This window comes from Zootoca vivipara, chromosome 1, assembly GCF_963506605.1.
Source record: "Zootoca vivipara chromosome 1, rZooViv1.1, whole genome shotgun sequence".
Taxonomy (NCBI): Eukaryota; Metazoa; Chordata; class Lepidosauria; order Squamata; family Lacertidae; genus Zootoca; species Zootoca vivipara.
This window is the reverse complement of record NC_083276.1, coordinates 75,172,505-75,185,880: the sequence shown is the minus strand read 5'-3', so window position 1 is coordinate 75,185,880 and position 13,376 is coordinate 75,172,505. Positions and strand designations below refer to the sequence as shown.

The window sequence follows — 13,376 nt, the reverse complement described above, 5'->3', positions numbered from 1 at the left end:
AAACTGAGGTTCCTCTTCATTGTATTGATTTATTTTGATCACTTAAATCCTGCCCAGCAACACTTACTATTCCCAGGGTAGCCATCTTAAGATGGACATCCAAGTGTTGAGGCAATTAAATTTGGTTGTTGCTTTTAAGTTTGCTGAAAAATTATTATTAATAATAATAGGTATGCATGTTTTCAAGTTTAATTTTGAAGTATAAATACCCATGTAAACTCAATCAAATGGCTGTAGGAAAAACTAGCTAAGGAAGGTTAAGCACCAGCTCAAAGTGAGTGTGTGTTTGTAATGATGCAAAACACGGTTCGCTGCTGGGTTATTAGTATAAGGTATGGTGGTATTCAAGTAAGTGTTACTCATGGTAGACTCAGAAATTAAGAAAGCTAAATTGACCAGATCCATTAGTTTCAGTGAGTCTAGTCTGACTAGTAGTTCTCTTAAGTAAGTCTTACAGTCAGCAAGTTTAGAATAATAATAGATATCCATCCTTAATTATTTTGTATCTCTCTTATTTGGAACACATTAATTCACACTGTTAAAAAACTTCATTTTTAAAAATTAAACAAGGAGCTTTACAGAATGTCACAATGCTGTTCCGCCGCGGCCGTACTATGATGCCTGTGTTGTGGATGGCTGTTCTTCACCAAAGCAGAACATGGAATGTGGAAGTCTCCAGGCCTATGCAGCCTTGTGTGGGTACCATGGGATCTGTGTAGACTGGAGAAGCAAAGCCAACAGGAAGTGTGGTGAGCTGAATGACATCCCAGGAGAGGGTTGTTGAGTTTATTCCTTTTTATCAGCTGACATGTTCTTGATCTGTTATCTGCTGGCTCTACGAGCCTAAAATAAGCCCCTCTAAGGAACACTGAGATCTGAATTCCCAAAGTATAATGTTAGTTTGAAAAGAAGGTCCAAATTGCAGTCTTCTAGTTTAGGGCACTTCATCCCTATAAATCTGTGTCCAATTGAACATGATATAAATCATTAGATGTAGAAAACCACCAACTCAGAAAACCTGTAAGGATTAGAATATGAAACAGGTTATCTTTTGAAGTGGAGAGAGACTGCACTGAGGGCTATACCATTTTAGACAGAAAGCTGCATGGTTGAATGCTCACACTATAAATAAATAAATAAATAAATAAATAAATAAATAAATAAATAAATAAATAAGGAAAGCTAGGCTGGGCTAGGGTTCTTCCTAATGTACTAGTTTTGTGGATACAACAAATTTTTGCAGGGTAGTATTAGTGATTGACATTATTAGGCAGCTGTTGAGGTTCAGTGCCTTGAGTTTAACCCAGAGATGACCCTTGACTTCTGCATCACAACAACAGCCACAAAAGCCTACCCCAGTGATGGGCAACCTTTTGAGCTTGGTGTGTCAAAATTCGCCAAAAAACCGAGCATAACTTGGGTGGTGTGTCACTTCGAGAAAAAACCCATAATTTGACGATATTTATAGCTTAAATAACAAAAATGTATAATTGTAATATATAACTGTATTTAATAAACCAAAAACTAATTATTTAACCAAACCAAACCAAAAACCCCTTATTTATCACAAAGTGCCAGAGTTGTTGAGCTTTTTGGGGGGAGCTGCTGACCCAATGGGCCGATGGGGCGTGTGCCAGCAGTGAGGGCTCTGCGTGTCACGTCTGACACGCATGTCATAGGTTCGCCATCACTGGCCTACCCTACCCCCTTTGAGTTGCAGTGAGATTTAGAAGATTGGGTCTCTTTCTCTTCTACAGAGAAAATTGGATCTCCCTCCCCCCCCCTTACTGACTCGGTACTATACCAGCAACTGTTGAATTGGTAGATCCTCTCCTCCCTTTCCTCATTCACTGTGCAGAGCCAGAGGCAGAGGAGCCAACTCCTAGGGGCTGGGGGGTCTTTGCCCAATAAAATATTTGAGGGGGCCAGGCTCCCCCAAAGTTGATGGGCATTGCCATTCAAATGGTGTGTGTGCACCGCATTATGTGAGGTAATATATTTCTATGAATTCCTATGTGGACCGATTTGATCCACACACCTCAGACAAATGTATGAATTAGAATGTAATTTCCATTCAGAGTTTACACTTCTCTGAATTTTACAATACAGTTGTTGTATTAAGAAATCAAAATACATTCTTAAATGAGCTTTTTAGGATAAAATAGAAATGTGTTCATTAAGATAAAATACATATTTAAATGAGAACATTTGTGCATATTATATATATATATATATATATATATATATATATATATATATATATATATAATGCAGACTATTGTGGAAATGGGACAGATTGGATTTATGAATGAACAAATGCACAATTGACATGGACCTGAAGAAGATCAATCTGTTCATCCTTACCAAGTAGCAGCAAGTGTTGTTTGCCACTGCCATGTCCATTTGCTCATCCATACAAGATTATGGCTAGTACACAAAGAACCCCCCCCCCCAAAAAAAACACCAGTGCAGCAGGACAACCCTGCATCCATCAAAATATATGTGAATGAAACTACCTCACTCAATCTGCATGAATATTTTCAGTGCCATTGCCTCCTAGAATTTGTTCTAGCTTTTTAGAATGTAGGTGCACTCCGAATGAAATTTGTCAATATTTCACAGAACTCAGATGTTCTCGGGATCAAATCTATAAGCCATGTGGAAGAATGGAAAGGCTCACTTGCAACAGTGGGTGAGTAATTTCTTAAATGAAGACAAATCTTTATCAAATGGTGTGTGTGTGTGTGTGTGTGTGTGTGTGTGTGTGTGAATAGCTGAATAATTGCTTGGTGACCTTTCCTTTATCCTGTTAACACAATCCTACAGGAAAAATGCTGTTGGTGCAAATCCAGCAGAAGGTGATGTTCCAGGAATCCTTGTCGAAGGATGTTTCTGTCCGGATGGAATGATCCAGTTGAATCACCATGATAGTATCTGTGTTTCTGTCTGTGGTAAGGAAATTGGGGGAAATTGGGAATACAGTTGGCCCAAGAGGCCCTTTTGAGACTGCCCACCCACAACAGCTGCCTATGCAGCATGTAGGTTGCATGCTGAGTTAGTGGAACCTGGAAAGGATCAGGAAACAATGAAGCCAGCACTATGGAAAGAAAAACTGGGAAAGGAAGTTAGCTTGGATAAAATGACCCCTTAGATTGAACAATCCTTGCATGATGATAGAGCAAGCAGGAAAATGTCACAATTTAGAAATGTGAGCCATGTGGCCTTGGCTCTCTCCATGCCTTTTCATATGACATACACCCTTTCAGGGTCCTGATTTGTATATGAATATGTCTTCAGTGTTGTTAACTTCTTTTCTGAAATGGTCTGCTTCATATTCCAACTGTCTTAATTTGTAGGCTGCACAGGAACTGATGGACTATTGAGACAGGTAAGGAGGAGTGCAAAAGATGGGTTCTTCAGCTGATATACAGCCAGAATAATATTTTGCACTCTACCCACAAGCTAATGCTGCCTAAAATTGCTGAACACTGGCACAGAGCAAATACAATGCAAGAACCAGTGCAATTGTATGACAAACTATCACAACGTTCTGTGCTTATTATGGTTAGTCAATATAGTATAAGAGTTTATTTGTCATGCACATGCTATAGAAGGTTGGGAACTCACCTGTCATGGTTTCATATTAGTTAACGTATCCACAGAAGAATGAGAAAAGTTGGCTCCTTAACGGTGGATTGAGAAACCATTGGGTGAAGTTACCGCACAAGTGAAATAGGACTTCCCTTTTCTCTCCTTCCCCTGTGTATGCCTCTGCACTCCCTCCAAATCTGCTCTGAGGTATCACCCAAAGCTCTAGAGCAGATTAAGGCAGAGCTGTACAGGGGAGGAGAAGGAGAGGAAGCTGCATTGCACAAGTGAAAGTTGTTCCACTCATTCAGTGACTGTGCGAAAACAACCCTACAGTAGACCTGCTTTCCCGCAGGTCTATCTAGCTCAGAACTGGCAATGCTAGCTGGCATTGGCTCACCAAGATTTCAGACAGGAATCCATCCCAGTCTTACCAAAGCATGTACCCTGCCACTGAGCTGTGGTCTTTCCCCATCAAAAACTCTAGCAGAAACTCAGCCCCAGGATGATTAAATACTCTGGTCAATATTTTTTTTTCCTTTTTTGAACATTTATTATACAGCCAGGAGAGAGGTGGGAAAAAGATTGTCAGGTCTGCACCTGTTGCAAGGACACACTGGATATTTCTTGTTCCCCCCACATTTGTGCAAGATCTCCGCCAATCACTTGCACAAGGGAAGGATTTGTACCTGTAGTGCGGATACAGCCAGAAGATCCCTGCTGCACAGAGATAGTGTGTGGTAAGCAAGTACTTCAGTAAGATAGCTAGATAGATGATAGATAGAGATAGATAGAATTTTTATTAGATTTTCTGTTTTACAATTTTAAATACTCATTTAAACATCCTTACAATATCAATGACTTCCCTTCTTCTCTTTCACAGAGTGTAATGAAAGGTCATGTCCTCTAACCAAACAGATATGCAATCCTGGTTTCCAAATTGTAGCAACTGCTTCTGATGGTGCCTGTTGTCCTATTCATGTCTGTAGTAAGTACTAAATTCACATAAATGTCATTTTGGGAGTGGAACACAGTTAACCAACATGCACACTAACCTATCTGTATCGGGAAAATATAGGTTCACACACACCCCAATCTGGAATCATTCATGCTCATCCTCTACATGCTACTTTAAATCTAGATTGATTTTACATAATGCCTTCTAAGGAGGTAGGTGTTGTTACTTGGTATGTGTTTGAAAACCCTCCCCTTGAGTGGTTTTTTCTACCTCTACATACCCTGAGTAAATGAAAAGGGATCATGGTATACACCCACCCACCTCATTATTAAGCAGGTGTGGATACCTACGCCTACACCTGTTTTCAAATGGGCACCCTATGGGGAAATGCAGAATCAATCTGCAATGAGCTTTTATTTTTGGAACAAAACTAGCTTTCGAAGAAGCACTCTTCTGGGGCAAAATATATGCAGTAGATCTAGACTGAGTGTTGACCATGTAGGAAAACCACGTGCTCACTCTCCATTGATTCTAGAATAAGATGATGTATGTGTATGTGTGCAGCCTTAGTCACAAAATGTTAAAAATACAATTGGCAGGGAATATTATATGAATTTTCACTATGTGGATCAAAATGCTTTGTTACTAATTTGTGAGCGATTCTTCTCTACAACTAATATAGCAGAAAAATGAGAAAAGAAACCAGGAAACTCATAGAAGTCAAGAAAATCTCAACATTTCTGAACATGATTTTTCTTTTACTTACAGAACCAAAAAATGTTTGTGTATCTAAAGGAATTGAGTATCAGGTATGGTCTGCTGCTTCCTTTAATTCACTGCTGCTATATTCCTTTAGCTCACGGGTGGGAGAACTTTTTAACCTAAAGGGTGGGCTCTTTAGTGCCCTCAGTGGGCTATTTACTTTTATGGCTGCTTTTTAAAATATGCAAATGAAATTTGAAATTTGATATAGTGTCTTCTTTGGCCTTGAAAATCAAAGAATTATTTTAATGCTAGCTGTTAGTCTGAGTTATATCCAACTATTCTGAATAGACCCATTCAAAGCACTGGATTTAGAACTAAAGTAAATTTATTTCAATGGGTCTAGTTTGAGTATGACTTAGTTAAATACACCCTTTCACTAATCCCATGTTGCTTAATAGCATTTCTGTGTTAATATGCTGGATTTACTTACCAGATTCTCCCCCTTCTGCTTTACCACCTCTCATTTAAGCCTGGATCAGTGGTACCTTCAGACTCTTGTGATGAATGCTTCTGCACTGTAACACAGGATCCTAAAACCCAAACCAATAAAATTAAGTGCACTCCAATTAATTGTTCTACTGACTGTCAACAGGTAGGTAGACACATTGATGGCTAACTTCTCCTCTGTTGCTGACTCGGCTTACCTTGCCATTGTTATTGTGGTTAGACAAATGTAGTGAACAGCAGCTGGTTGAAAAATGGCTTCCCTACTACAGTAGTCAACAACAACAACAAACAACAACAACTCTAGAGAGAAGCACTGGGAGAAAGCTTCCATAAAAAGTTGCTTTTCCATAGAGAGAAAAGCAGAAGATCTGATGAATCTTATGTACATTATGGGCAAAGCACCTTGAAGATGACCCATCACTGCATGTATCACACTAACACATGGTGGTTCCAAAAGATGGGGGTTAAGTAAAATAACACCAGAATGGAAACTTAGGGGAGAGCTGTGATGCCTACCATTAACACCAGCTAGTTAATGAAAATGCTAGATAATGATCAATCTTGGTTCAGATACTAAGCCTGATATTTCTTGAGCTAGATAGAATAGGAAGCCTGAGGGACAAATCTGTGGATTAAAGTAATTTCTGGGCTTCCATACAAAAGTCCAGATTCCACCCCAAACTGGGAAGTCCATCAGAACCTGAAGTAGGGGTTGCCCAAAATCTAAAAATCACTTGCAAAAATGTGAACATTAATCAAAACTGCATAGAAAAATGTGTTTATAAGGAGAAATGCTGGTGAATTTTCATGAAGATCATCTTTAAAATGCAAAATGTGGGCCATTGAATTTAAGACTGGAAAAACGAGAAACAGGGGGAATTGAAATTGACAGTTCATTCCATCCCTTTCATCAGCATCTTTTCATCCTCAGGGGTTCCACTATATCCAGAAAGAAGGAAAATGCTGTGGTGAATGTGTTCAGACAGCATGTGTGACAAAGCTTTCACCTGGGATAGTGGCTATTGAGGTATGTGTTTACCTCCTTTATGAGTAATTGCTTTGCTGTGACCATATTACTCAGTTAGCCCAACAACACCATTTTAAGGAGACTTCTCTTTGAAAACTGAGGATGCTTCATTTGTAACAATGGAGTATAATGCCTTCATGAAATTTGAATTTAGCAATAGTGAGATACTTCTATACATTCCAAAATGCGGTTATTGAAGAAATCAACTTTTCATACAGATAGGACAGGCACTAAGGAAGAAAGATCTGTAGCTGACATAAGTTCACCCAGGAGGTCTGTTGGAAAGGAGGGAACTGACCCTCCTTATCTTCAGACCAGGAGAGAAACCATCAGTGCATGCCATCGTTAAAACATAACTACTTCTTCTAATTCTGTAGTCCACCAGTATCAAGCCAAAGTAGGCGTTTCACCATTCATGTAACTAACACTTGTGTGAGGGGCTTTTACAAAATGAAATACAGGAAAATCTAGATGGAGATCAGCTCGTTTGCTCAATAGCACCTATTTCTGGATATTATTTTCTACTACAGGTTGGGAAGACCTACAAGGATCCACAGGATAACTGTACTCAGTATTTATGCACCAGGGTATCAGATCAATTTATACTGAGTACCACAATCATATCCTGCCCAGTGTTTGATCGATCAAATTGTGTCCCAGTGAGTATTATTACAGCAGTGCTTGCTTTTACCAGTTCAACTCACATTTCTTACTATTAACCCTATGTGGAATTGTGTTTGGAGATCTACGGTATGTCACTAAATCACTAACATATAGCTCAGTTAGCTCAAATAGCTCAGTCGGTTACAGCATGGTGCTCATAATGCCAAGACTGCCAGTTCAATCCCTGTATGGGACAGCTGCATATTCCTGAATTTTGACTTCAGATTAGCCTTCAAGCTGGTTAGCCTTCAAGAATTAGCTGCAAGGAGCAGGAAGGAACAAAGCAGGCACAAAATGGATGGATTCTTTAAAAAAAAAAGTATTAAATTTTCCAATTAAACAACATCAAATCACATTGAAATTATTCCCAATTACACTTTATCCAAATTAATTATACAATTCTAATTAAAAGAAACATTCCAATTATGCCTAATTATATTGAATTTTTCTGACTCCCCATGCCTCAGATTCCAGAGCTTCCTGCAAATCACTACTGCCATTTGCTTTTAATAATTTCTCCCTTGTTATTCAGCCTCTGATGTAAACCTTCACATATTGTCCCAAAATAATACAGTCCTTTCCTAACAGTCTTTGTTGACATTCTTCAATCTTCTCCAAACCTCTGAGTTGTGTTGCCAGCCAGGTTTTACCAAAATGTTTTCTGTCACTGCGTGGAATTGTGTCATTAGTCTCCCTCTGATCGCTGGTCTTCCGAATCCAACAAAGCTCACAAATTACAAATCATGTCCAAATTTCTACTTCATAGCTCCTCCAAAGACAGATTTACAGCTTTTCCAGCGAGGAGTTAGCCAGGTCAAATCTTATAACTCTTCTAAAAACAAACAATGGCTTCTTCCTCGCCTCTAGCTGCTCTCCGTTTCGGCACCATTTTGTGCTTTCTTAATTTCTAACTGCGACACAAGTCTTAAATCTTCTTAATCAGTCCACGACGAATCCCAGCAAGTGCCAGCTGTTTTTACAAGGTTATCAAAGCATATATAAATCCTCCATTTTTATATTGTTTATATTTTCATGTCCACACAGTTTGTATTTTCAATTTTTCTGCTGCTCTAGGTAATTCTGATAGCCCGTCCAGAAAAGGTGTTTAGTAAATCTTTAAGAGAAGGGGGGGGAGGGTGTTTCACTTCCCTGTCAGGCTTCTCGGTTTCTCCTGATAATCCATCTTCCTTTCTGCGATGTTTCCACCTCTTATCTCTCAGTGGCCGTAAATCAAGTCTTTTTCTCTACTGCTCAGGGCTGGGTCCACAGGCAATAAATTTTTTGCTCCTTCATCTGAGGCATGCCCAAAACTTTTATCTAATTAAAATTCCAAGTTATGGGACCCGTGCCCGCATTGGGTGGCTTCCAGGAGTGCTGACTCCAACGGGTGCTTGGCCCACCCCACCCCCGCAGGGTCCGAGTGGATTAAGGGGCATCTGCGGGCCAGCGGCCCCCTCCCGTAGCATCCCGGGAGGGGGGGGAGGCTGTGTACTCCCAAAGCAGCCACCAAAAAAACACACCGTTGAAGTGGAGCAGATGGTATTTTCCGCCATTCCCAGCGTGCACGAGCGGAAGTATGCAAAATGGATGGATTCAAAGTTATATAATCTGTACATAAAGGAGGAAAAAGAAAAATTAAGGTGTGAAGCACTAATATTATAATGTGACATATTCTCATGTTTCTTTTCAAAATAGGCAACTATTCAAACTGCTGCTGATGGATGCTGTGAGATATGTGAGTATGTTCTTTACAACAGTTCATGAATGAAAGCGAAAGAGCTTTTATAAAGTCCCAATTTGCACATAACCAGTGTTTCTTTTCCTGAGGGTATGCAGGAGTACGCATACCCCTAAACATTATGTGAATCTTTGTACTTTTGTCCATTTACTGTTATTTATTTTTTCCGATTTGAACTATAAAATTGTGATTTTCTTGAGTCAAAATGAGAGTACCCCTAAACATTTTTGAAGAAAAAAAGCACTGCACGTAACTGTCTGGATGAGGAAGAGTGGGGGGGGGGCTGCCCTTCCAAGAGCCCCCCAGGGGTGACACAGAGGAAGGAGACTTGGGCCCAGGATATTGGTGGTGGGACATGGAGGACCAGTTTGCAGAAGGGGCAAGGTGGGAGGTGATAGAAGCAGGAGGTTTGAGTGAACATGGAGAGTCAGAAGAAGAAAGCCATTCCAGGACAGGGCTGGGCACTGTGAGCTCAGACTGACAGAGAGGAGCCAGATACTGCCTCTGTTGCTCTCCTCCTCCACTGAAGAGTCCTACCCATTGCTGAGCAACGGGCCAGACAGGCCCAGAGGGGAATCCCTCTCCCTTGCTGCAGTCCAGAGTGAGGGGGCAGATGCCAGTTCCAGCAGTCTCTTCAACTAGGGGAGACTAGCCTAGATGAACTTGGTTGTGATTTTACTTTTGTGAATAAAAGCTATTTGCATTTCATGCCTTGAGTCTTTTTCCTGACCTGTGGAAGAACCTGCAGTCTCCTGACAGCCCCTTGACAATAACACAACACCAAACCACAATGGAATACCAGTCAAAATCCATTTTTCTAATCTGTTACTCTAATCTGTGATGTCAGCTGATTAATAACAGTAGTATTAAAGCAAAAAAGAAGAGCTATCTAAAGTTCTTCAAAGGGGCCTGTTAAATCTAGAGCAGGGGAAAATATTTGATTCAGGTCTTGATGATTCAAGAATCTATCAAAATTGCACTTTCCATAACAAAATGAGAACCAAAACAGAATCATCATTTGAAATGCAAAATATTTGAATTTTACAATGTAGCCCTGCAACCAAACCATGTCTACAGAAATGCATATATTAGGATGTGTGTGTGTGTGGAATGAGCAGCTACATTTGAATGATAGATAAAACTGCTTTTAAGTTCAAAGCTACTGGTTCCTGATAGTTTAAGTTCCAATCAAGTAAAGTTATTTGAGGATTTTTGTTTCCCTTTCATTTTCAGGTACCCCCTTGTCACATAATTGTACAATTCACCTGAAGAGGCAATTAATTGTTTATAAGAATTGTAAATCAGCCAGGCCCATCAACATTCCTTCCTGTGGAGGATCCTGCAACACCTACTCTGTGTAAGTAAAAGATTGTTCCACCTGTCTCAGTCAACTTGCACCACATAAATGCACAACACAGATACAGCATTCACTCTCTGTGTCTCTCTGCTTACCATTTTATGGATATGAGCCTGGAGCACGAATGTACTAGCTTTTGCCCCTATAAAATAGTAAATAATAGTTACACTATTAAGTTACCCTGGACTTGTAACAAGTAGGCGAGTTTCATCTTTTCCCACTTTGCACACACAGTTGTGTTGTTACGAAATGATTGCTTCACTACACATGCAGAAACTTTCAACATTTTATCATTTTACCGCAAGATTTATGGGGGAAAAAGGTGAGCCAATGGCACAACTGCTTTAGTATGTGCACAAGGTTTCTATGGGTCAACCTGTCTGGCATGTTGCCATGGGTCCAGGATGATATAAATTAACTGGCTGTCAAATTTTTCTCCAAAGGCTGGTTTTTGGTATAATGACACAATCACTTGACTGGATGTTCCAATAAATTAAACAAGAATGTGTCCCCCCCCCCAGTGAAAAGTAGTGGTAGCATGTTCCTTATTTTCCAAATGAATAGGCACTGAGAGGCCTTTAGCAAGTTCTTCTAACAGCCTGTTAATTTAGTGCACAGGGGTAGTACCCCCAAAGTTGGATGGTATCTAAGCAGCTTGAGCAAGACCTAGATTAAGATTTCAGAAGCAGAAAGGTGTTGAATATAGCTGAAAGCTTCTGATAACCAGAACTCAAAGTGTCACACTGTATAAAAGCACTGAATGTTGTGATTTACATGGGTATTTCTCCTTTGTGTGAGACACGTGTACCAGTATATACCCAGTGTCTTCTTATATACCCAGGCTGCAACCTGTCAAGAGCTCTGTGGGACTCTGCAATTCCTCTTTCTGTTTTGTTCCTGTTGTCTTGGTAGAGCTGAACAGCAGGAGAAGCAGCATGCAGCCCTCTATTAGCAATGGACGCATATATCTGCTAGGGAACCTTGCTGCTGCCTTTTCTGCTGATAGTGACAATATTTATGAGTTTTACAAGCCACCTAGTGGCTTACAAGCCACAGTCAAAGAAAGTTAACATTGTGCACAGATCTGGGGGGACAACAGAAGTGGAAGTAGAAGCAGAGTTTCCCAGAGATCTAAAATCACACAGTCTCAATCCTTTTTCCTTCAATGTTTTTAGCATGGAACACTGGTGGGGAGGGAAGAAAGTGGAACTTAATGGCCTAAACCAGGCATCCCCAAACTGTGGCCCTCCAGATGTTTTGGCCTACAACTCCCATGATCCCTAGCTAACAGGACCAGTGGTCGGGGAAGATGGGAATTGTAGTCCAAAACATCTGGAGGGCCACAGTTTGGGGATGCCTGGCCTAAACCAACTTTCACCCTCCAGATATTTTGGACTACAATCCCCACGTCAGCATGACCAACAGTCAGGGGTGATGGGAACTGTTGTTCAAAACATGTGGAGGGCACCATATTGATGAAGACCAGGCTAAACCAAAAACACGGACCAGTGCACTTAATGAATAAATGCTAGAAAACTATTTCTTGACTTGACATCACTGGCTCCTTTTCGTGTAAAGAGGAACATCAGTCAAAACATTTCACTTGTGCTTTCTCCCTCAGATATTCCTTTGACACTCACAAAATGAAGCATGGATGCACATGTTGCCATGCCACAAAATACCATGAAGTGAGAGTGGAACTGGTTTGCAGCAAAAGGAGGCATATAAAATACACATATCTTCATGTAGATGAGTGTAGCTGCGTGGAAACTAAATGCCCAACATAGAAACATGAACCAAAAAATGTTGGTGAAATGTTTTGTCTTTATTTGAATTATTCATTTAAAAAATGCTTCAAACAGTTGTGTGCAATTGTGTGTATGCATGTGTGCATGCGTGCATTCACATATCCATTTCTATTCCTGTAATATGATATGTTTAGGATTTTTTTTACAAAGTGATTCATCCCTGTAATCAAGTTTCTTATTCCAATTACTACAGGAAATTGAATGACAAAGAACAATGTTGATATTTGTCAAATAAACTATGTTTCCAAGATGACTTGCTTTCTGTTGGAATAACCTTATCTAGATCAGCTACAGTATATCCTCATCTCTTTCACTCTCAAAGACCTGACAGATAAGAATTAGTAGTGTAAACATTCACAATGTGAGCACACACTGTTAAAATCTTTGCAAGAAGATTGGTGAAAGACTTGGCTGGAAATTCATTGTGGAAGTGGGGGGGGGGCGGTTCTACTTGTAAAAGTGTAGCATTCTGGATCTGTAAAAACAAAGAACATTGCTAAATGTGGGCAAAGGTCTGATATGGAGCCGGGGGTGGGGGGTGGGACAAAGGTTTTTAGCGGCGGGGCTGGCCTCTGCAACCTCTGCATGACCAGTTTAACCGCAACTCAGTGAATTGTCTGATTCACCACTACACTGAACATAATCTTCATGTTTTCCCCTCCCCACATTACTTCCTCCTCTGGGAGATATTTGGGACACAGTTACAACCAAGTTGTTTAATAGCTGTTCCTAGCATAATTTCTTCCTACAGTTCAGCTTGGTCAGTCATACTGGGCATTTGAGGGAATGGGGATCTTCCACTGCAAAGTGTGGTCTGGCTAGATTGGTTAAGTTATTTGCCCTACAAGTAGGGAGAAGCAGTAAAGAAGGTGAGGAGCCAGCTGTAAGTCAATCACCCGGTAAGTAAATCAGGCTAAATGCTAACTGTCCCATAACTGCCCTGTAAACAAATGAGAAGACGACATATCGTTTAACCACCATGTAAGCTTTGTGCTAGCAAATCAGGTTGGCTGTTAAATAAGCAA

At 40.3% G+C, this 13,376-nt stretch overlaps 1 protein-coding gene across 1 annotated transcript in view; it reads left to right on the top strand.

The window, feature by feature from the left end:
• LOC118097524 (mucin-5B-like) overlaps positions 1-12,330 on the top strand; it is a 49,304-nt gene extending 36,974 nt beyond the window's left edge. The window contains exons 34-46 of the mRNA XM_060276781.1: positions 571-749; positions 2,623-2,692; positions 2,827-2,951; positions 3,357-3,388; positions 4,151-4,328; positions 4,472-4,576; positions 5,315-5,355; positions 5,781-5,903; positions 6,690-6,785; positions 7,316-7,444; positions 9,144-9,183; positions 10,420-10,543; positions 12,165-12,330. Of these exons, the coding sequence (XP_060132764.1) occupies positions 571-749; positions 2,623-2,692; positions 2,827-2,951; positions 3,357-3,388; positions 4,151-4,328; positions 4,472-4,576; positions 5,315-5,355; positions 5,781-5,903; positions 6,690-6,785; positions 7,316-7,444; positions 9,144-9,183; positions 10,420-10,543; positions 12,165-12,330 (1,408 nt within the window). The remainder of the gene's footprint in view (positions 1-570; positions 750-2,622; positions 2,693-2,826; positions 2,952-3,356; positions 3,389-4,150; positions 4,329-4,471; positions 4,577-5,314; positions 5,356-5,780; positions 5,904-6,689; positions 6,786-7,315; positions 7,445-9,143; positions 9,184-10,419; positions 10,544-12,164) is intronic.
• The last annotated feature ends 1,046 nt before the right edge of the window (positions 12,331-13,376 follow it).